The 22,079-nt window shown below is 43.8% G+C and overlaps 2 protein-coding genes across 3 annotated transcripts in view; one reads left to right on the top strand and one right to left on the bottom strand.

The window, feature by feature from the left end:
- The window catches only part of NSDHL (NAD(P) dependent steroid dehydrogenase-like), a 29,910-nt gene extending 16,233 nt beyond the window's left edge, over positions 1–13,677 (bottom strand). Inside the window, exons 1-4 of one of the 2 annotated variants that reach the window (XM_030305873.1) lie at positions 13,572–13,672; positions 6,128–6,195; positions 5,158–5,269; positions 1,536–1,694 (exon numbers count right to left, since the gene is read on the bottom strand). In XM_030305873.1, the coding sequence (XP_030161733.1) occupies positions 1,536–1,694; positions 5,158–5,229 (231 nt within the window). In that variant the 5' untranslated portion in view covers positions 5,230–5,269; positions 6,128–6,195; positions 13,572–13,672. Of the gene's footprint in view, positions 1–1,535; positions 1,695–5,157; positions 5,270–6,127; positions 6,196–13,571 lie in introns of both variants that reach the window. The other variant, XM_030305872.1, reaches the window with a different exon arrangement.
- A 218-nt stretch (positions 13,678–13,895) lies between these two features.
- Positions 13,896–18,278, top strand: CETN2 (centrin 2). Its single transcript, XM_030305960.1, has 5 exons — positions 13,896–13,982; positions 14,953–15,111; positions 15,647–15,775; positions 17,116–17,253; positions 17,700–18,278. The coding sequence occupies exons 1-5, from the start codon at positions 13,980–13,982 to the stop codon at positions 17,787–17,789; spliced, it is 519 nt and encodes a 172-aa protein (XP_030161820.1). The 5' UTR covers positions 13,896–13,979; the 3' UTR covers positions 17,790–18,278.
- Positions 18,279–22,079: the final 3,801 nt, after the last annotated feature.

The following is a 22,079-nucleotide window of genomic DNA, read 5'->3' as shown; positions in this document are numbered from 1 at the left end:
AGGCTGAAGGAAGCTGTCTGTGATAGAGCATTCTAAATCCATAAGAGAAATAAGGTAAGCCAAAGACAAATGGACAAAGGTTGTTGACAGGCACTTCACAGAGGATCAACAAAGAGCACAGAGTCTGGCCTCCTGAATAGGGAGGGCACATGACTCTAAGCCTCACCAAACTACCATTCCACATTCTTTGGAATGGCGATACCAAAAAGTCTAAGTACACTGAGTGTTGGCAAAGACGTAGAACGATGCGGATCCTACCAACCACACTGCTGGTGTGAACAGAAAACTGATATAGCAGCTTTGTTCAGCAATTTGGCAACATCTAATAAAACTCAAAATATTAATACCCTTATGACGCAAGTAAAGCCTGCAAACATGCTCAGTGAAAGAAGCCAGTCATAAAAGGACATATATTATTGCATGATTCCACTTATATGAAACGCCCAGAGCAGGCACATCTACAGAGACAGGAGACGAGTGGGTTGCCAAGGGCTGGGAGGGCAGGAGAGCAAAAGGGGAACAACTGCTAATGGGCCTGGGATTTTCTGCTGGGATGATGAAAATGTTCTGGAATGAGACCAAGGTGATGGTCACACAAGTTTTTAACTACACAAACAACCACTGAATTGTACACTTTAAAAATATGAAGTTTATGGAATGTGAAACATATCAATAAAAAAACCCTGAAAACCAGCGACTGCACTTTGGGGTACATAGGTGACCTTTGAACAACACGGATTTGAACTGCATGGGCCCACTTATATGTGGTTTTGAGGTAAATACAGTACAGGACCATGAATGTATTTTCTCTTCCTGCGGTTTTCTTTTTTTAATGCTTATTTATTTTTGAGAGAGCACAAGAGGGACAGGGGCAGAGAGAGGGGGACAGAGGATCCAAAGTGGGCTCTGCACTGACAGCAGCAAGCCCAAAGTGGGGTTCAAACTTGCGAACTGTGAGATCATGAGCTAAGCCAAAGTCAGATGCTCAAGTGACTGAGCCACCCATGTGCCCTACTCCTTATGGTTTACTTAACAACATTTCCTTTTTGTAGCTTACTTTATTGTAAGAATATTGTATATAATACATACAACATACAAAATGTGTGTTAAGTGACTGTTTATATTACCGGTAAAGTCAACAGTAGGCTACTAGCAGTTAAGCTTTTGGGGAGTCAAAAGTTGTACACGGAGGGTCGGTGTCTCTGACCCATGTTGTTCCAAGATCAACTGAATACTCTGGAACAGTAGTCGGCACAGTACAGCCTGTGGACAACGTTGTAAATAAAGTTTTATTGGCACACAGCTGCACCCATTCCTTTATGTACTGACCATGGCTGCTTTTGCACTACCATGGTAGAGTGCAGTTGTACTGACGAAATGAGGGTATGTGTTGAATTCTTTCGTATAACTTTAAATTTTTTCAAAAAAAATTTTTTTGAAACAATTTGGCTGACCTCTGAGCAGGGTAAGCCTGGTAGTTTCCCTCTGGGGGCCTGTGGAAAACTGGCAAGGCTGGGTGGTCCATCATTCATTACCTGTTGGTTGCAGAGGTCACCCAGAAAGAAGTGCACCTGGGGATTGTCAAACCCTTGCCGTATATCAAATACATTGACAGCGTAGCCTCTGGCCAGCAACTGCTCCACCATGTGCTGCCCCAGGAATCCAGAGCCTCCAATCACTGTGCACTTAGTGGCCTGCAGAAAGAGAGGGATGGGCAGGGGGTATATGAGAATTTGAAGCTATAAAGAACTTTGACTCACATGTTCATGAGCAAGTCCATCTGTTTGTTTGAAATTCTTTTTGAGTCAAGTTGGAAGCTTTATATAATTCTGGCGTTCTATTGCCAGTGGCACCCTCCTCTCCAGAGACAAGTAAGGAGGAAAGAGAGATAGCAGATGATACTGAGATAGACTTTGGCTGGATTGGATGATCTGATACATGCATGCTGTGTGTTTAACGAAAGGAGCAGGAAACACCTCTGGAAAAAATGAAACTATGTATGATCAAAACTGGACAATACAAAAAACCCCAAAGTCATACCTTCTTGCTCCTAATAACAGAGCCCTGGGCACTTCTAGAACAGACAGAAACAAAATAAAACACAACACAACATGCCACCCACTCAACTGACAATGTCGACTTAAAATATCAGTAAGAAGAAAGCAAAGTCTATATGCTCGCAGGAGAAAGTCAGCCTCTTTTCCTCAAACTGACCATTATAGGGCTGTGCTGTGTGACTTTGGACTTGTCACCTAATCCCTTCCCACCTTAGTATATCCAAGACTGTTGCTGTCTGATGGGATCTCCTGGAGGGGTTGCAGGGAGGATCAGTAAACTGTTAATCAGCCAGGCCCTAGGCTTTGCTTTCCCTTCTCTGAGCTCTGAGCAAACCGACGAATCAGGGAAGAGCTATGGTGCTTACATTTCACCTTCTGCAACATGTGCACTTTCTGGGCTAAATTCCAAATCTGGCAACTGGGGATAATGGAAGGACAGAGCACCAGATGCAGGCACTTCAATATTCTGATGCCAGGGAGAATAAAACTGTCTGTTGCACACTGATTAAGCTGGCCCCAACAGTCTCCAAAGGAGGACCAGTGATATCCATCCTCCCTGGGGTCTTTCTAAAACTGTATCTGGGCTTTCTGAAAATGACAAACACCCATTTTCCCTAAGCTCATGTACAGTAAATCAAAGTTGGGAGTGTGGAAACTAAAGATATTAAAGAAATTCTGATCCTGATTAGAAAGCAAACAAACAACCCCTCTATTTATCCCTTAAATATCTATACAATTGAGTTATGCAGGAGACTTCAGAGGTGTCAGGGCCCCTACTACAGACTCGCCCCTCCCAACCTAGTATCCCACGGACTGGCATTTTTACTGGAGTCTACTGGGCCACCCAGAGATGGCTCTGGAGCTTAAGCATCATTTGTTCAGGCACGTGTAACCTACTGATGTAATCAGCTTCACTACTCCACACCGCACCCCACCCCCAACAAAATGATCTCTTCAACCCATTTTTGTCTAGGTTTTGTTTGATTACTCTCATATACATATAATCACACCATGCTAAATAATTTGTACCTTGACTGGAATTTCTAAGATATTCCCAGGACATAGGCAAATTAAATACACAAATTCCATTTGATCCTCATTTTGGCTATACCTTCTCCTTCCCTCAAGTCAGCTGTATAGGTAAATGTAGGTTGTTTAGAATAACTCTGAGCCTCCCTGCTCCCCAAACTGATTTTTCTTGGTTTGCTAAAAGCTTGCCTTAGTTCAAAGAGGTTCAAACTAGACATGTTTTGATAGTATCCCAAAGGATTTCAAATTCTCTTGTTATCTAGCATCTCTAGTTACAATTGTTTCATAGTTTGATGGTCTATTTTAAAAAATCAAATAACCTTTCTATTATGTCCAGTGCAATTTCCTTTCATGATTTTATTTATTTATTTTTTTAAAGTTTATTTATATTGAGAGAGAGAGAGCACAAGCATGAGTGGGGAAGGAGTAGAGAGAAGGAGAGACACAATCCAAAGCAAGCTCTGCACTGTCAGTGCAGGGCCTAATGTGGGGCTTGAACTCATGAACCACGAGATCATGACCTGAGCCAGAATCAAGACTGAGCCACCCAGGCGCCCCTGTTTTTTTTTTTTTTTTTTAATCATTATTATTATTTTGAAATGTGGCACCAATATTGCTTGGAACGAGTGGGCCAATGGCTATTCCACAGAGAGTTGTGTAGTGATGAGAACTGAACTGACATTTACCCCAGAAAAGTCAGGTGTGTGATGGGCCAACGTCTTTAATCACACCTATAACACCACATGGTTAGAGATCATATGAAATAACCACTTACGTTTTATGGCCATGAAAGATGATGCAGAGCAAGTGGGCACAGTGGACAAGAAGGAACATGTACTAACAAGAATAAAACTCTGGACTGTAAACAGGTAATGAGACTCAAGAATGGGTTACTGAGAGAAGTTATAAAATCAACATCTTGGAGAGAGTTTTAAGAATAGAAAAGAAAGCCATCTAAATGATTTTAATTGCAATATGACCTTGAGGTAAGAGAATGATCTAGGCCCCTGGGTTTCTTTTAACCTGTTCTGTTTTCCTTTGTCTCTAGCAGTGGGCCTCTTTTCAGAGAAGTCTTACACAGAACATATATATAAGGTAATATAAAAGTGTTCTTTTAAATTTTTAACTTATACTTCTTATAAAGGCAACCAGTGAGAAAGAACACCATGACACAACCATTGAAATCTAATTTTTTTGGTTGCTGAGTATCAATAAAATCCTAATTTATACAAACAAGGAACTAGATGGCAAGGGACTCTGATGGTTCATCTGAACATTAGAATCTCACATTAACCTTCTATTATAGAGGCACAGAGGAGGCTTTATTCTGAGCTACCCACCAAGACAAGTGTGATCTAGTGGGGAAACTCCTCGGCATCTTTAATTTATTAACATTTGATCTAAACACATTTTATCTTGACGTGATTTCATTTCTGAAACGTTAGCATTCATCAAAAATGAATCAAACCAAACCTATGCAGACCTACATGAAGAACCTCCAGGAGCCCTGACAATTCCTTAAAGTCCTTTCTGATACTTGCAATGCTAGATCTTAGGAGTCCTTGCTACTGCCAGTGTGGTTGCTAGAGAAGCCTTCTGCCATTCCAACCAAAAGCCTAGTCTAGCCTGTTGAAGGCCACATGAAGGCAAACTGAGGCACCCAGCCAATGCCAGCAGTTACTGCCAGGGATGTGAGTGAGGCCGCTTGGAACTCACACCTCAGGGGGGGGTCCCCTTGACTGCAGGTGGGTGGGTAAACCCAGAGGAAACCAGCCAAGGACTCCCAAGTGGGGCCAGCCTGAATCACAGAATCAAGAACAAAGAAATGGGTATGGTATTGTTTTAAACCACTATGTTCTAACACTGTTACACAGCAATAAGTAACTGAAACCTTGAATATATATGTATATATGTGTGTGTATGTGTATAAACTCAACATTAATTGATTTGATAAATGTACCAAATACAATTTTTAATCCACAGGTAATATCAGTGGCTTCCTGGTATATATGTGCTCGACTTTCCCCTTATCTGGTTTTGGTTAACCTTTTTTTTGTGTGTCAGTACTCACATTTGGAATGTCTTCTGTCAAATGTGTCCGTGTGACCTGGTCTCTCATTGGCTCACCAAATGCTTGTTCCATTTCAGCTCCGAATAACGTTATGTTTGCGATGAAGTTTTCTCTTCATAAAGACATATTTAGAGACAGACATTTATATAATATCAACTGAAACATTTTTGAGGCATTAGTGTTTTTGTGTGGATGCCATTCCCCTGTCAAGTTTCCACAAAGAGCTGAACCACAGTGGTAGCTATTAAATGAAGCCCTCTGCTTAATATTCCTGTGACAGGCTTCTCTCTGCGGAAAAGGTGTAACTGGGCCCATAACTCACTGCATTCTTGGATTAGAGGCAAAATGGGAAGCCAGTTAAATGGCTCTCTCGTCATTTACAACAAAAGGAGCATCTTTGGCATTGTAGCTTTTTCCATGGCACTCACACATTTCAATTATTCTTGATTTTCCTTGTGTTGATCATTACATTGTGGGAGTGCAGTGGGAAAATGCACAGACCCAGGGAGTGCTGGGTTCTGGTGCCAGCCCTACCACAAACTAGGTAAATCCACTCCAGTCCTGTCTTTCTGCTGCAGCTGAGTTTCCCCGTGAATAAAAGGGACTATGTGCTGCTCATCCCCATGATGCTAGGGCAGGGGGTGCTGGGAGTGGAACAGTATAACAGAAGACAGAGCTCTTCTTGGTGAAATTAAAGCCATCCTGACTATGTGTGGAAGAACTCAGTGTCTGGGGCTGTCAGAAGCCTTCAGGAAGTGCTCAGAGTATGGTGGGGACTGAGCACTTCACAACCAAGACACAATGAAGCATACCAGCTGATGAAAGAACCATAACACCACTCAGACGAGTAGTTTATAAGACCAGCTTTCGTGACGGCCCTTAGGATATGCTCCTCTCTTCATTCACCCATAATACTGACTCGCAAACAAAGAGAAGCATTCAATTTTGGGTTAGATGTATTTGGTCTTACGTCTGTTTTCTTGGTAGTGGTCAATTTACTTAAGCCATGGATCTCCTAACATCTGGAGACGGTGAAATCTGTGACAAAGAAAACAGTCCAATTGCGTGCAAAAAGCTAGATTCACAGAACACTTATCAGTGAGAAGGTGGCTGCCAGGCAGCCAACACCAGGGTCTCAAACACCATGACTGCTCCGATCCAATTCCACACCTCTAGTCTCTCTCTCTCTCTCTCTCTCTCTCTCTCTCTCTCTCACACACACACACACACACACACACACACACACGTTCTTGTAGGAAATGATTTTGTGGCTGGATAAAATGGCCTTGAAATGGGTATTATGAACCTCTGTGTCTGATGGGGCCATTTTACGGAAACATGTTTCTGAAATCATAATGGAAGTTATCAGGAAAATACATTTTAAAACTTCACTTTTCACATAATATATTATGCTAAATGAAATCAGGCAGGCACAAATACCATATGATCCTTTTTTATATGAGATATGTATAGTAGTCAAACTCATATATGTAGAAACAATGGTGGGTGCCAGGGGCTGGGAGGAGGGGGAATTGGGGACTTAGCGATTACTAGGTAGAGTTTCAGTTCTACAAGAGGCAGACTTCTGGCGATGGATGGTGGGGATGGTTGCACAACAATGTGAAATGAATGCCACTGACCGTACTCTTAAAAGTGGGCTCAGAATAGCTCTTAATGGGAAAATAAGACCCTAAAGAGCAACATTCAGGGGGCTGGGATTGTTAAGGTTCACACATCAGAAGCCTCAAATCTTTCTCCTGTAAAATGTTAGTTCTTTGAATCCATTAAAAACCAGTATATTCATACTGAGACAAAGCTTTGAACTAAAAAAAACAAACTAGGAAGAGATCCACCTTCTACTGGTGAAATCTAAGTGCCTTGCTCAACTTCTGGGCAAGGGGAGAAAGGCTGCTGACAGGATTATATAAGAAGACAAGCAAGTGAGCCTAATCTCCTTCTTACTGGGGAAAGTCCCCAAAAACTAAGTCCTAGAGGCAAAAGGAAGGGACAGTCTGTCCACCTCAAACCAGATAGAAAGAAAAAGTATTCCCTCCTTTGAAAACATGGGAGATCAGCTTCTTTGTAAAGGGGTAATGCAGAGCAATTCAGAGGGGTGTGTTAGGGTGTGTGGGGGTAGTCGGGGCCCGGCCTGCTGTCTTCCATGGAGTCAGTGCAGGAAGGTAAGATGTAGCTACCACAAGCTCACCGGTCTAGTCTGTGGACAGACAATGTCTGTGTATGAAAGAAAACTGCAAACAGGAGTCAAGGCAAAACACACTTCCCCAAAGGACTCAATCAGCTAAATCTTGTCCTTTCATAGACCTGAGGCGTCTGGTTGTTTCTGTTAGTCATTCGTCTCTCTGATTGTCTATTTTTAGGACACAGAAAGACCCTGGCTTTGGATTTGTAGTGGCCCTCGAGAAACCCATCAGCATGCCTGCGAGCTTGAGCTTATGCTATCCCCTCCACCTAGAATACCTTCCCTCTCCTTGGTGAGTTCTTCCTTATCCTTCAAGGCCTAGCTCAACTGTCACTACTGTGAACCTCCTCTCCCTCCCTGGGGACAGTCAGCTCCTTCCTTGTCTGCTCCCGTTCTAATACTCAGCACGCTCAATTATACCTTTTTTTTCCTACTTGGTTGTGAGCCCCCTGAGGGCCAGCAAAGAGCCTGGAACAGAGCAGGGGTTGTATTGTTCTCCTGCAGCTGCTCCCAGAGGTCTCTTCTGCAGAGCAGTGATCCTCCCTGCTGACCTCAGAGCTGCTATGGGGCTCAAACAAGGCTCGGGGATAAAAGTGGAGCTGCAACTTGTAAAAGAGCAAGCACCCAGGTTTTGGCTCACTCACCCAATGCTGGCCACTGCCAGGCAGAACCTGCGTTAAGACACAGCACCAACCTCCAGGGAGCCCACGATCTAGTGTGAGAGACAGACTTAGTGGACAATTGTGGAATGCTTCTGAGTTCTCATGAAGGTAAACCCAGAACGGGGAGGCTGGCCCAAGAAGGCGATCCCTGAGCCAAGTTCTCAAGGCCATGGAGGAGTGAGTCAAACAGGGGTGGGTGTCCTAAAAGCCTTTCCATGGCCAGGGGTGGGAAGGACAGGTGATAGCACAGAGCCAGCATGTTCTGGCAACTGTGACAAGTTGTGTCATAGTGAGTATGAAGCAAGATTGGGAGCAAAGTTGAGAATATAGAGGGACTGTGTGTCAAGTTAAGGTTACACTAAGAGGAGAGGGAGAAGCCCTGGGAAGTTGTAAGCAGGGTGAGTGTTAAGATCAGAAGGATCACTCTGGCTGCGGTGCGGAGAAGGGATTTTACCCAAGTCTAAAGTTTTGGGCATGCGGGGTAGGGGAGATAACAAGAGCAAATCAGAGAAAAGAAATAATATTGCTCGAAAAACTGCCAAATGCCAGGTCTTTTTACATCTAAGTATATTACACCATTAAGATCCCTAAAGCACCCAGTTAGGTCTCATTCAACAAAAGAAAAACTCAGGCACAGAGGTCGAGTGACTTGCACCACACAGATTTTACACAGCCAAGGCAGAACTTTGTGGCTGTTCTTTCTACTCTGCCAGGCTGTCTGTCACCCTGCAGACCAGGAAGTAGGGTATGGAAGACAAGACATATAAGGACCAGCAGAGGCAAAACTGGGCAGGGGGCTCAGATGCCAGGTTGGGACTTTACTCTGTAGTCATGGGAAGCCTCTGAAGGTTTAAGAGCAGGGGGGATGACCTGACCAGAGTGTTCACCAGGAAGACAAACCTGGCAGAGCAGGTAGACTAGGCAGGTGAGAAGCAGGCACAGGGACATTCTTCACCAGTCATTCAAACAAGCTTTACTGAGTACCTAATATGTGCCCTTCACTGTTCCAGGTACCGGAGTACCAGCAGTGAACAAAACAAAGATGCCTACCCTCATAGAGCTTACCTTCTAGTGGGTGGACAATAAAGAACAAAATAAGCAAGTACCAGGGGAAAACAGTAGAGCAAGATATGGGGCTCAAGCATGCTGGGGGCGGCAGTGCTAAACAAATAGGGTGCTTAGGGTGGCTCACTAAGAAAGAAGGTGATAGTGGAGCAAAGACCTGGAGGAGGGAAAGAAGTGGAGCAAGCGGGCAGAAGGGCCAGCTGGAGCCAAAGTTCTGAGGATTGTGCCTGTGTGTTTGAGGCCCAACAAGGAACCTAGTGTCCCAGCTGGAATGAGCCTGGAGAAAGGAAAGGGCATGATATGCCAGGCCCTGCAGACCACGGTGAGAATTCTGGCTGGTAGGAGCTGGGAGACTGCTGACAAAGGCCTGAATTGGAAGAGGAGCAGCAGAGGTGGAAAAGAGAAAAGGAATGGCCTTTAAGTGGGAGAACGGATAGAACCTGGAGGCTGGTTAATGCAGAGGGGACAGGAAAAGAGTCAAATATGACTGAATGGTTTTGGACCTGGTTCATGCTGAAAAAGGAAGGGAAAAAAGGGAAGAAGGTCAGCAAAGACGTTAATTTAATGGATGCTAATATATCTCATGCCTTTCTCAGCCTAAGAAGCTTATGCTCTGTGCCCTGCCTCCCTAAATAATGCCCCAATGCCCAGAGGGGAAGCATGTAAGGACTGAGAGCCCTCTTACACTGGGCTAGCTGTGGAGGGCAGATCCTGGACCTCCAGCTCCAATGCTTCAGCCCATACCCTTGCACACACACCCTTGTAATTCTCCAAGCACGCATGAAACCAGGAGCTGGTTCTTTGAAAAGATCAACAAAATTGGTAAACCTCTAGCAAGAATCATCAAAAAAGAGAGAGAGAGAGGACTCAACTAAACAAAATAACTAATGAAAGAGGAGAAATAACCAACACCAGAGAAATACAAAAAAATTGTAACAGAATATTATGAAAACTTATATGCCAACAAATTGGACAACTTAGAAGAAATGGATACATTCCTAGAAACATAAAACCTACCAAAACTAAAGCAGGAAGAAATAGAAAATTGAACAGACGAATTACCAGCAAAGAAATTGAAGCAGTAATCAAAAAACTCCCAAAAAATAAAACTCCAGCACTAGACGGCTTCACAAATTCTACCAAACATTTTAAGAAGAGTTAATACCTATTCTTCTCAAACTATTCCAAAAAATACAAGAAGAAAGAAAACTCCTAAATTCATTCTATGAGTCAGTATCACCCTGATACCAAACCAGATAAAGACACCACAAAAAAAAGAGAACCACAGGCCAATATCTCTCAAGAATACAGATGCAAAAATCCTCAACATATTAGCAAACCAAATCTAACCATACATTCAAAAAAATCATTCACCACAGTCAAGTGGGATTTATTCCTGGGATGCAAGGCTGGTTCCATATTCACAAATCAATCAACGTAATATATCACATCAATAAGAGAAAGGATAAGAACCATATAATCATTTCACTAGATGCAGAAAAGCATTTGGCAAAATACAACATCCATTCATGATAAAAACCGTCAACAAAGTAGGTCTAGAGGGAACATACCTCAACACAGTAAAGGCCTTGTATGGAAAACCCACAGCCAACATCATACGCAACGGCGAAAAACTGAAAGCTTTTCCGCTAAGATCAAGAACAGGACAATGTTGTCTACTCTTGCCACTTTATTCAACATAGTACTGGAAGTCCTAGCCACAGCAATCAGACAACATAAAGAAATAAAAGGCATCCACACTGGTAAGGAAGAAGTAAAACTCTATTTGTAGATGACATAATACTATATATAGAAAACCCTAAAGACTCCACCAAGAAACTACTGGAACTGATAAATGAAGTAAGTAATGTCGCAAAATAGAGTATCAATGTACAGAAATCTGTTACATTCCTATACACTAATAATAAAGCAGCAGAAAGTGAAATTAAGAAAACAATTCCATTTACAACCGCACCAAAAACGACAGAATATTTAGGAATATACTTAACCAAAGAGGTCAACGACCTGTACTCTGAAAACTATAAAACAATGATGAAAGAAATCCAAGATAAGGCAAAGAAATGGAAAGGCATCCCATGCTTATGAGTTGGAAGAACAAATATTTTAAAAATGTCCGTACTACGCAAAGCAATCTACAGATTTACTGCAACCCCTATGAAAAGTACCAGCAGCATTTTTCACAGAACTGGAACAATTCTAAAATATTTATGGAATCACAAAAGACCTTGATTCGCCAAAGCAATCCTGAAAAATAAAAACAAAACAGGAGGTATCACAATTCCAGATTTCAAGTTATATTACAAAGTGTAGCAATTAAAACAGTACGGTACTGGTATAAAAATAGTCACATAGATCAATAGAACAGAATAGAAAAGCTAGAAATAAGCCCACAACTATATGGTCAATTAATCTTTGACAAAGCAGGAAATAACATGCAATGGGAAAAAGATGGTCTCTTCAACAAATGATGTTGGGAAAGCTGGACAACCACATGCAAAAGAATGAAACTTGACCATTTTCTTACACTATACAAAAAAAATAAACTCAAAATTTGGATTAAAGACCTAGATGTGAGACCTGAAACCCTAAAAATCCTTGAAGAGAGCACAGGCAGTAATCTCTCTGATGTTGGCTGTAGCAACTTTTTTTTCTGGATGTGTGTCTTGAAGCAAGGGAAATAAAAGCAAAAATAAACTATTGGGACTACATCAAAATAAAAAGCTTCTGCCCAGCGAAGGAAACAATCAATAAAACTGAAAGGCAACCTATTGAATGGGAGAATATATTTGCATATGACATATCTGAAAAGGGGTTAGTATCCAAATTTATAAAGAACTGATACAACTCAATACCCCCAAAACAAATAATCTAATTAAAAAATGGGCAGAAGACATGAATAGACATTTCTCCAAAGAAGACCTCTAGATGGCCAACAGACACATTAAAAGATGCTCAACATCGCTCATCATCAGGGAAATAAAAATCAAAACCACACTGAGATACCACCTCACACCAGTCAGAGTGGTTAAAATTAACAACTCAGGAAACAACATATGTTGGCAAGGATGCAGAGAAAGAGGAACCCTCTTGCACTGTTGGTGGGAATGTAAACTGGTGCAGCGCCTCTGGAAAACACTACGGAGGTTCCTCAAAAAATTAAAAATGATCCAGTAATTGCACTAATGGGTATTACCCTAAGGATACAAAAATACTAATTCAAAGGGATCCATGCACACCAATGTTTATAGCAGCATTATTTACAATAGCCAAGATATGGGAGTAGTCCATATTTTGATGGATGGATGAACTGAGAAAGAAGATGTGGTATAAATATACAATGGAATGTTACTCAGCCATTAAGAAAAAAGAAATGTCATTTGCAATGACATGGATGGAGCTACAGAGTATAATGCTAAGTGAAATAAGTCAGTCAGAGAATGACAAATACTATATGATTTCACTCATATGTGGAATTTAAGAAACAAAACAAATGAGCAAAGCGAAAACGAGAGGCAAACCAAGAAACAGACTCTCAACTATAGAGAACAAACTGATCCTTACCAGAGGGGAAATAGGTGGGGAGATGAGTTACATAGGTGATGGGGATTAAAGACTACACTTATCATGATAAAAACAAACTGAATAAAAGAAAATCTAAAACCACACTCTCCAAGCACCCCTCACACTTCAAAGTCCTCCGTGACTTTGCTCATGGCAATGTCTCGGCCTGGAATGCTCCCCCCTATCCGCCTGAGTGACTATCAAAAAAGTCTATTTTAACGACCTCTCCCCTCATGCTCGCTCATATCTCCTTCACTTCCTTCAAAGTCCGTTCCCAGGCTCCCACCTCATCTCCTTGGCTGCTTTTAGCCAGGAGAGAACCAAAGTGATCCACTCTTTTTTTTTTTTTTTTAATTTTTTTTTTCAACGTTTTTTATTTATTTTTGGGACAGAGAGAGACAGAGCATGAACGGGGGAGGGGCAGAGAGAGAGGGAGACACAGAATCGGAAACAGGCTCCAGGCTCCGAGCCATCAGCCCAGAGCCTGACGCGGGGCTTGAACTCACGGACCGCAAGATCGTGACCTGGCTGAAGTCGGACGCTTAACCGACTGCGCCACCCAGGCGCCCCAGTGATCCACTCTTAAAATCAGTTGCGGGCAGGGCGGGGGGGAGGCGGTGCTATAGAATGGACACTCGAAGAAATAGCCTCAGCGGGACACGGTTTCTAAGTCCCAGCCGTCCAAACCTGTGCAACATTCCCCTTCACTTCTCTGGGTCTCAGTTGCTCCTTGTGTAGTCTCCGCTGTAACACGCAAGGTCACGGTCTTCTCTGGCCCTTCTGACCCTAATTTTGTCTTAGGCCAGACCAGAAACCTCCCGACCAGACCGCCTCACCCAGCCCCTTGCCCTCCTGCCTTGTAGCCGATAGAAGGCAGCCTCCCAGGGCGAGGTCGTAACCCTTACCGTCCGTAGGTGATCCCCTGGCCAGCCTCAGCGCTCCCCAAGCTAGCACTCAAAGACCTGCAGCCGCCGGCGGGCACCGGTTTCTCCACGCCCGCGTGAGCAGAGGATCTGCCGAGACTCCTCCGCCAACGGGATTGGCTTAGTTTAGCGCTAGTTCAGCCAATCGGCGCTCATAACGTGATCCTGCCCAATGAGGCCAGGTCTTAGCTGTGAGTGCACAGCCCCCAGGCCCTGGGCCAGGCCTTTGTCCGATTAGCCCCACCCACCACAGCCCTGCGCCAATGGGGGGCGGTGGCGGCTAGTGGGCCGCCAATGGGGAGCAGGGCCGCGCGCGTGGGGAGGTGGGAAAGGCGCCGAGTCAGTGTATACGTCGGTTGCCGTAACAACGGGCGGCGGAGTTGGTCGGCAATGGTGAGTGCAGGCCGTCCTTTGGTGCCCCGCGCCCAGAGGCTGAGCCCTTCCAAGATTTCGTCTGGCCCTGCCAGCTCTCCTGCGCCGTTCTCGATTTTGGCGTGCCCCTCCTTCCTCTGAGTTCTTTCCCGGAAGCGTAGTGTAGAGACGCCTGCCGCCCAGATGGGCCTGTGACTCGCTGCTGCTCCCCTTCACCCACAGTCTGCGCTGCGCCCACCCATCCCTTAGGCTCCCCTGATCTTCCCCTGCCGGCCCCCTCGGTGACCGCCCCTGGACAAAGAAAACTGACGTTACCCGCAGGCCCTGACTTCTCAGATCCTGACCTGGCCGCCTCGCTCTACCAAAGTTTACCCATAGAACTGGGGAGGAGGTTTATTATGTTTGATTGGTAACATGCATCCTAAAATTTAAGTACAGGGATATTCGGGACATGTTTTGAGCTCCTTGCAGGAGGGACAGATGTGCCAAGTGGATTGAGTTTTATTGTTTAATATTGGCAGAATATACATTTTAGCAACCTAGTAATATTTGGCCAAATCTGGAAGCGTGGTTACTTCTTAAAGTCGGACTGCATAGAGGGAAGCGGAGTACCGCGAGTGGGTGTTGTAAGGACATTTCTAGATAATTATTAGGATCCCCAAAATCAAGGTCACCTGGTTATCTGTACATTTATGCAGTCAGCTCCTTGGCTAGATCTCTTTTAGGATGATTTTCAATCAGAGGTGTCCAACCAAACAAGGGGTCTCCTTGCTTCTAGAAACAGTAGTAAATAAAGAAGAGGGAGGGATAGAGGTGCATGGAAGGATTCACTGTTCTTTCCAGTAAACCCTGTTATCTCTTCTGTTAAGCAAAGCTTCGGAATTGGTTGGTGTAAACAATTTTAAAATAATTTGTTGTCTGTAACTATTTTATGTAAAATATAGATTATATTACATAATACTGTGCTTCTGTGTTTGTAAAACGTCTAAAGGCCTCTAACTTTAAGAAGGCAAGCATGGCAACATCTGCCCAGCGAAAAAGGATGAGTCCTAAGCCTGAGCTTACTGAAGAGCAGAAACAGGAAATCCGGGAAGCTTTTGATCTCTTTGATGCTGATGGAACTGGAACCATAGATGTTAAGGAACTTAAGGTAAGCCATTTACATTCCAACTCCCCAGCCTTGCCTTTCCTCTACATCTTTTTGTTTCCCTGTCACCACTGTACCTCTTTTTTCCTCATCTCTCTGCAAGAAGTAACAGGGGAGGATGCACTGTGTTCTGTTTTCCTATCTTTTCTTTACCTCAAGTGTTATTAAATAAAATGGAACACAAATATCAATCTGCATAATGTTCTAGTGTTTCCCAATCATTAAAAAAGTTTTTTTTAATGTTTATTTATTTTTGAGAAACAGAGCGCGGGTGGGGGAGGGGCAGAGAGAGAGACACACACAGAATCTGAAGCAGCCTCCAGGCTCTGAGCTGTCAGCAAAGAGCCCAATGCAGGGCTCAAAACTCAGGAACTACGATCATGACCTGAGCCAAAGTCAGACTGAGCCACCCAGGCGCCTCTCCCAATCATTTGAATGAAATTGTGTCAGATGCTGGCTTAATACTCTCAATGCTGTCATTTTTGTTCCTGTTAACGGTTTAGATGTGCGTATTGAGATGATCCTGTTTTCATTGTAGGTGGCAATGAGAGCACTGGGCTTTGAACCCAAGAAAGAAGAGATCAAGAAAATGATAAGCGAAATTGATAAGGAAGGGACAGGAAAAATGAACTTTAGTGACTTTTTGACTGTGATGACTCAGAAAATGGTAAGTTAGCTGGAATAATCAGCATATTTTCCACCCATAATGGTGAACAAATTTGAATCTAGATATGAAAATGTCTTCACTGAAGAAAAGTTAATACAAAATGGAGGGTTCAGCTGATAAAGGATGGTATTTATGACTGAAAATTAGAATGCTTAGGTTCTTGGCTTTCTTCAAGTCCACACAAATCACAAAAAGTCGGTTTACCCTCTGTAAAGTCGTAAAAGTACTACTGCTGTCACTCTTTTGTGATTATTTTTCTCAACTGATTTGTCAATATGATAACCACAAGCAGTAAAACCTGTAAACACCAGCAATATTACAGTGCCTGACAAGGTGAAGTGCCTATACTTTAAAGGTCAAAATTCTTTTCTCTCTCATTTGTTATTCTGGGCAGCCTTAGCCTGAGGGCATGTTACTTCCAACAGCCTAGCTTTTCACTGCCCTGGGAATTTGGTCTTTTAGCATTTTCAAGGTTGAAGGTACCCATTCTCTAGTCCCTCAGGTGTCACCATTTTAACGGGCCCAGGGGGTCAAGAAAGACCTGACCAATCCACCTCACTCCCCTGAGTGTCATCCCACCCAGGATGTATGTTGATGTTCCCATTGGGCCATTGCTCATTCGTTGGCCTTCCAGCTCCCCTTTTGTGAGGCTTATCTTCGCTTTAGTAGCATGTAGAAAAGTAACTCCATGTGTGTCTCAGGTCACAGGTCTGTTCCTACTCTAATAATTCTGTGGCTTTGAAATCATCTAATGATACCTGCATTTTTCTTTGTGTACTAATTTAAGTGATCAGGAAGCTTAACCTTCTGTAACCACCTAGTAAAGCTGTCCCACCTTAAAGGTGGGTTCCGAAATTGCTCTTATTAGAGAGGTTCTGTTTATCTTTAGCTACCTTTCAGGAATTTCTGGAGTTTGAGCTGTTGGGGGATTTTCCTCTCTTCCTCTTTTGGAGTACTTGGGATCCCAGTAACTCTCTGTTACCTCATAACAAGTTAAATAGCCCTCTCTTTCCTCCCTGCACCCCCCTTCCCCCACCGAGAGGACCCCTCTTCTGCCAGCTCAAGCACTATATTTCCTCTAGCTTTAACTCTACCCTCTATTCCTGTTTCTCTCTGCTTTGTATAGAAAAAATATTTTAAGTCAGTCCTTTATATTTCCTTTTTAGCTTGTTTATAATAATGTCATTGAGTTTGTCCTCTTCTACCCTGGATGACGTTTGATCTCCTGTGAGCTAGGACCTATGTCATGAAAGCCATCACCAAGACCACGTAGAGGGGTTAGGTGCCGGTGAGCTGCTGCATGAGTAACTGCTTCTGTGTTATTTGTTTTACTTGCTAAGTCTGAGAAAGATACCAAAGAAGAAATTCTGAAAGCTTTCAAGCTCTTCGATGATGATGAAACTGGGAAGATATCATTCAAAAATCTAAAGCGTGTGGCCAAGGAGTTGGGTGAGAACCTCACTGATGAGGAGCTGCAGGTTTGTAAGGCATCGGACTTGAGCTTAGCTCCTGCTTGGAGCCCCTGTGTGACTTTTCTGAATAACATTTTCTCTGATGTGAGCCCCACTTTGAAGGAAAACTAATGTTCTCTTGTCCCTCTCTTGACCACTTAATTTCTCCTTTAATAGTGTGACAAGCCTATGGGCCTTGCTCCCAGAAAAATGCACACGTAAAATTTTACCTCCTATTTTAGGTTTTAAGAATCCCTCTAGTCAGGATGATTTTCAGGCTCTCTTCTGGATATGTATGACAAAGTATTGCTTGATTTTCAAATAACTTTTTGGGAACCAAGCTATTCTAAAAAGCAGCACATTTGCAATGGGTGGACCACAACTGTCTATTCATGTAACCTTATGAAAGCCATTGCTCAGTCATTTTAATTCATTTATGAATGAATCTAAGTTGAATCCTTATTGTTCTACAGGAGATGATCGATGAGGCTGATCGAGATGGAGATGGAGAAGTCAATGAGCAAGAGTTCCTGCGCATCATGAAAAAGACCAGCCTTTACTAAGATCAGTGTCTTCTTTTCATATTGTGTGAAACCTGGGTTTTGAGAACACAAACTATTTTCCCCCACTGACCTCCCTGTATAACTTTAGTAACAACCTTGAATCTCTTTTAGGTATTTGAAAGTGTTCTTAGACATTAAAGTTCTTTGTAAGGTGACCTGCTGGTTACTTTAGTTCCCCAAAGCAAAATGAGAGCGTATTAGAGTGGAGAAAAGGGTCTTAAAGCTTTCACCCACCTGCAGTTCTGCCTTGTATCGCCTCACTCTTGTCATGCATTTCCACATTGATGACACCACAGAATGACTTCTTGGACTAGCACATGTTGTACCCACGTCACCAGAAGCAGGGGGCCTCTCTTTGAGGTTTCCAGTTATAATTGACACCTGAGTGCAGCTTTCTCTTTTATAAAACCCAGTGAAGTTATTCACTTGCATTTGGATGTGTGTTTGTGCTGTTTTTTTGTCTTAAAAATAAAGCCTTTTTTATTTTGAGCTTTTGTTCTCTAAGGGTGAGTTCTTTAACCTTGAATATGAGTTCATCTTCTAAACCACTGTGTTGAAGACAGCCTGGTAGATCCCCAACTCCTTCCCAGCCGATGGACAGAAAATTAATCCTTTACTACTGACTTGAATTGTTTGTTTCTTTGGGAATCCATCAGTATGTAAAACTAGTAGAATTTCCATTTCACCTAAGCCTAAATGATGCCTTAAAAATAGTTTGGGCGCAGTTAGTCTGAGAGTCTTATTGGTAATTTGTGCTTGGACAAATTGGGGAAAGGCAAGTTATTATGACAGTAGGTTGAATTCAGCCAACCTCTGGTCAGTTTATTTGCTGGATGGTGTCTCAGAATCTCTGTGTCAGATTGGGCTGAATGACCTTGTCTAGCCCCCTCTTCACCCTACATGGGATGACCTATAAGAGAAGCCATGGCAGATAATGTTAAAGTCTTTGCCCCAGGCTGAGGGTGGGGAACAAGAAAGGCGGAGGGGAAATGGAAAATGAACAACAGTGATAGAATGCTCATTCACCCACACGTGGAGGGGAAGAGAATGGGTTTCAAACTTCTGGGGGCATCCTAATCCCAGGATAGGGTTGCCTCAGCTAATAAAGAGAACACCTAGGTCAATTTTAATTTTAGACAATTTTTTTTTAGTACAAGTATGTCCCATTTGGACTTTGTGTTGTTTATTCACTGTTGATCTGAAATTTAACTTTGCTTGGGTGTCCTGTATTTCAAGTGGTAACCCTACATGGAGAACATGTAAAGAGGCATGACCCTGGGCCTCATCCCTGGACACTGGCATCCTGAACAACTTGGTGACCCACTCCCAGACAAGTCTACAGGGGCATAACTCTGAGAAACACTGGGGGGATGTGGTGGGGGAACCCAGAGTAGCTTCAGACCTGGGTTCTCTCATGGGCTCCACCAGTTTCTGGCTGGGTAATTTGGGACAAGCTCCCTCTCCAAGTGCCTCAGGTTCCTTGTCTGTGTAGTGGGGAGAAGAGTTGTGCTTAAGTCTGAGTCTCTGAGGGCACAATGCAGACTCACACAAAGGGCCAAGAGGGCATTTCAGAACTGTTTGTTCTCAAGGTCATTTCCTTGGTGTGATTGTCACATAGCTTTGTTAGATATGCATCCATGAAGTTTTTAATGTATACTGTCCTCCAAAGTCGAGTTGACAGCATTTACTGGGAGGATTTGACCTTTGTCATATTTCTGTTTTCTAATAAGAGGCATGTGATCTGATAAAAGACATACGATAATGGAAAGGAGCGGGAAGACTGGGTCCTACTTCCCATTTTACTGTTAACTGTCACCCTGGAAACATTCTTATCTCCTCCTTCTTAATGTTCTCATAAATGAAATATAGTCAGGAATCTTGGGGGAAGGGAAAGTGATACGTAACATGTTATCCTTTTTTTTATTTTTTTTTATTTTTTTATTTTATTTTTTTTTTTTATTTTTTTTTTTCAACATTTTTATTTTATTTTTGGGACAGAGAGAGACAGAGCATGAACGGGGAGGGGCAGAGAGACAGGGAGACACAGAATCGGAAACAGGCTCCAGGCTCCGAGCCATCCGCCCAGAGCCCGATGCGGGGCTCGAACTCCCGGACCGCGAGATCGTGACCTGGCTGAAGTCGGACGCTTAACCGACTGCGCCACCCAGGCGCCCCAACATGTTATCCTTAAGGATAAAAACAAGCACGAGGTACTCACTATATTGGTGCCTGCCAGCCATTTTAAAATAGGTTTGTGGAGGGGATGGGGACACAGGGAGCAGCATGAATCAGTGGGTGTGAGACTGGAACAGAGAGTCACATGAGGGTCAGGAATATGAGGACAGAGAGGCAGCTGGGACCACTTCATGGGAAGGCAGAAAAGAGGACTACAAGGGGGTGGGGGAATGTGGATGGAGGGGGGACTGCAGTCAGTTTATATAGGGCTGGACCAGGTAGTTGAAGGGAATGGATGGGATGGGGAAGAAATTGTAGGAGAGGTCAGTGCAGCTGCAGGTGATGCAGAGTTGTAGAGTGGGTGGAGAGTGATGGTGACAGAGGGGGGGCAGAGTCAGCTTAGGTGGGGCTGAACCAAGAGATGTAGGGGAGATGGCAGAGGGTGGGGATAGAGAAGTAGAAGCTAGTTTTTGTGAAGCTGGATCAGGGAAATGTAGGAAGAGTAGTTAGGTAAGACTTGGGGGGTGTAGGGTAGATGGGGAGGGAGAGGCAGCATAGGACAGTTTACAGGAAGGGTCTACAGAGTTGGAGGGGAATGAAGGAAGATAGGAAGGGAGATAAAGGGAACAGGAACCAACGAGGGAGATGTATGGAGAGTAGGGTAGGGTGGAGTGGGAGAGGTAGGAGAGGTCAGTTCAATTGGGGATGAATTAGAAAGATCCTGAGGAGAGGTGGCTGGGAAGTAGAGGGCCCAAAGTCAGTCTATGAGGGCAGGAAAGAGTGATTCAGGTAGGGGGAGGAGGAAAGGGGAGAGAAAGGGAGCAAGAATTAGTTTCTATGTAGATGGCCCAGCCTATAGTTTCTATGTAGATGGCCCAGCCCATAGTTTCTATGTAGGGGCTTGGGGGTGATGGGGAGAGCAGAGGTCAGTTCATGTGGAGCTGGACCAGGGAGCTGTAGAGGAGTGGGGTGGGATTTGACATAGCACAGAGATTTGTTCATGAGAGTTGGGACAGGGAGGTGGGAGGCGAGATTCCTTCATGTGGAGCTGAGGGGAATGAGAGCAGAGGTTAGTTCATGTTAGGGGGTAGTAGAAAAATGTAGGGGTGAGTAGGATGGAGAGCAAGGGAGGGCATTTCATGTTGAGCTAGGTATTGGAAGGGAGAGGGAGCTGAAGTTGGTTGATGTAAGATGGACAAGAGAGAGTCATAGGGAGATGGCAGGCATGTAGATAAAGAGGGATCAGAAGTATCTTCATATGGAGCTGGAGCAGAGAGGTGGAGGGAGGTGGAGAAGTGAGGATAGAGAGGGAGCTGGGGTCACTTCCTACGAGAATCCAGCAGAGAGATCCAGGGAGATGGTGGGAATGGGGGCTTTGGGGTGGGGGGAGATGGGTGGGATAAAAAAAAAGCCAGTTCCTGTTGGGCCTTGTGGGCCTCCGTACTAACTGAGGAATATACTGGATTTCCTTGAAGGAACTTTCCAGTGGAATAGTGTTTTCTTTGCTCCAAAGCATTACAACTGCTAGGAACAGCTGTCTTAATCAATAGCCATACTCAGGCTTCATATAAGTAAAATCTATCTCAGAAAGTTGTTTAAAGAAAGGAGGTAGCTCAGTCCCCGTCTTTCAGACATGGAAGAGCTGCTGGATCCAGGATGTTGATGGGACATCAAAGGGCAGAAATGTACATTGGCTGCCTGGGGGCATCTTCTGGGGTCTGTTCACCTCCTATCAGATTTTAAATGCTTGTTTTGGTCACACTTTCAAATACTGACTTTTGGCAGCACACTCGAAGGGAGTAATACACTCAAAGCAGCACTTTACCAACAATTACAACTCTGTCACATCTCCACAGCCATCCCACTATGCATTGATATATTGCTTTGACTAGAACTGCTTGCTCCCTGATGATGCTCCCTCACGAAGCCAAGTTCGCCCACAGTCTAGGTGCTGTGTGTTTCTGAGCCCTCCATGGCCATTGTGATAAGTGTCTTGTAGCAAGTGGCTCCCTCGTCCACTCCATGTCTCAGAACCTGCCCTGCTCAACATCCTATATTCTAATTAAAATTTTTTTTTAATTTTTTGAATGTTTATTTATTTTTGAGAGAGAGAGA

Source organism: Lynx canadensis, chromosome X (assembly GCF_007474595.2).
Source record: "Lynx canadensis isolate LIC74 chromosome X, mLynCan4.pri.v2, whole genome shotgun sequence".
Taxonomy (NCBI): domain Eukaryota; kingdom Metazoa; phylum Chordata; class Mammalia; order Carnivora; family Felidae; genus Lynx; species Lynx canadensis.
Note: the sequence above shows the minus strand (reverse complement) of the source record. Positions and strands in the feature narration are given on the sequence as shown.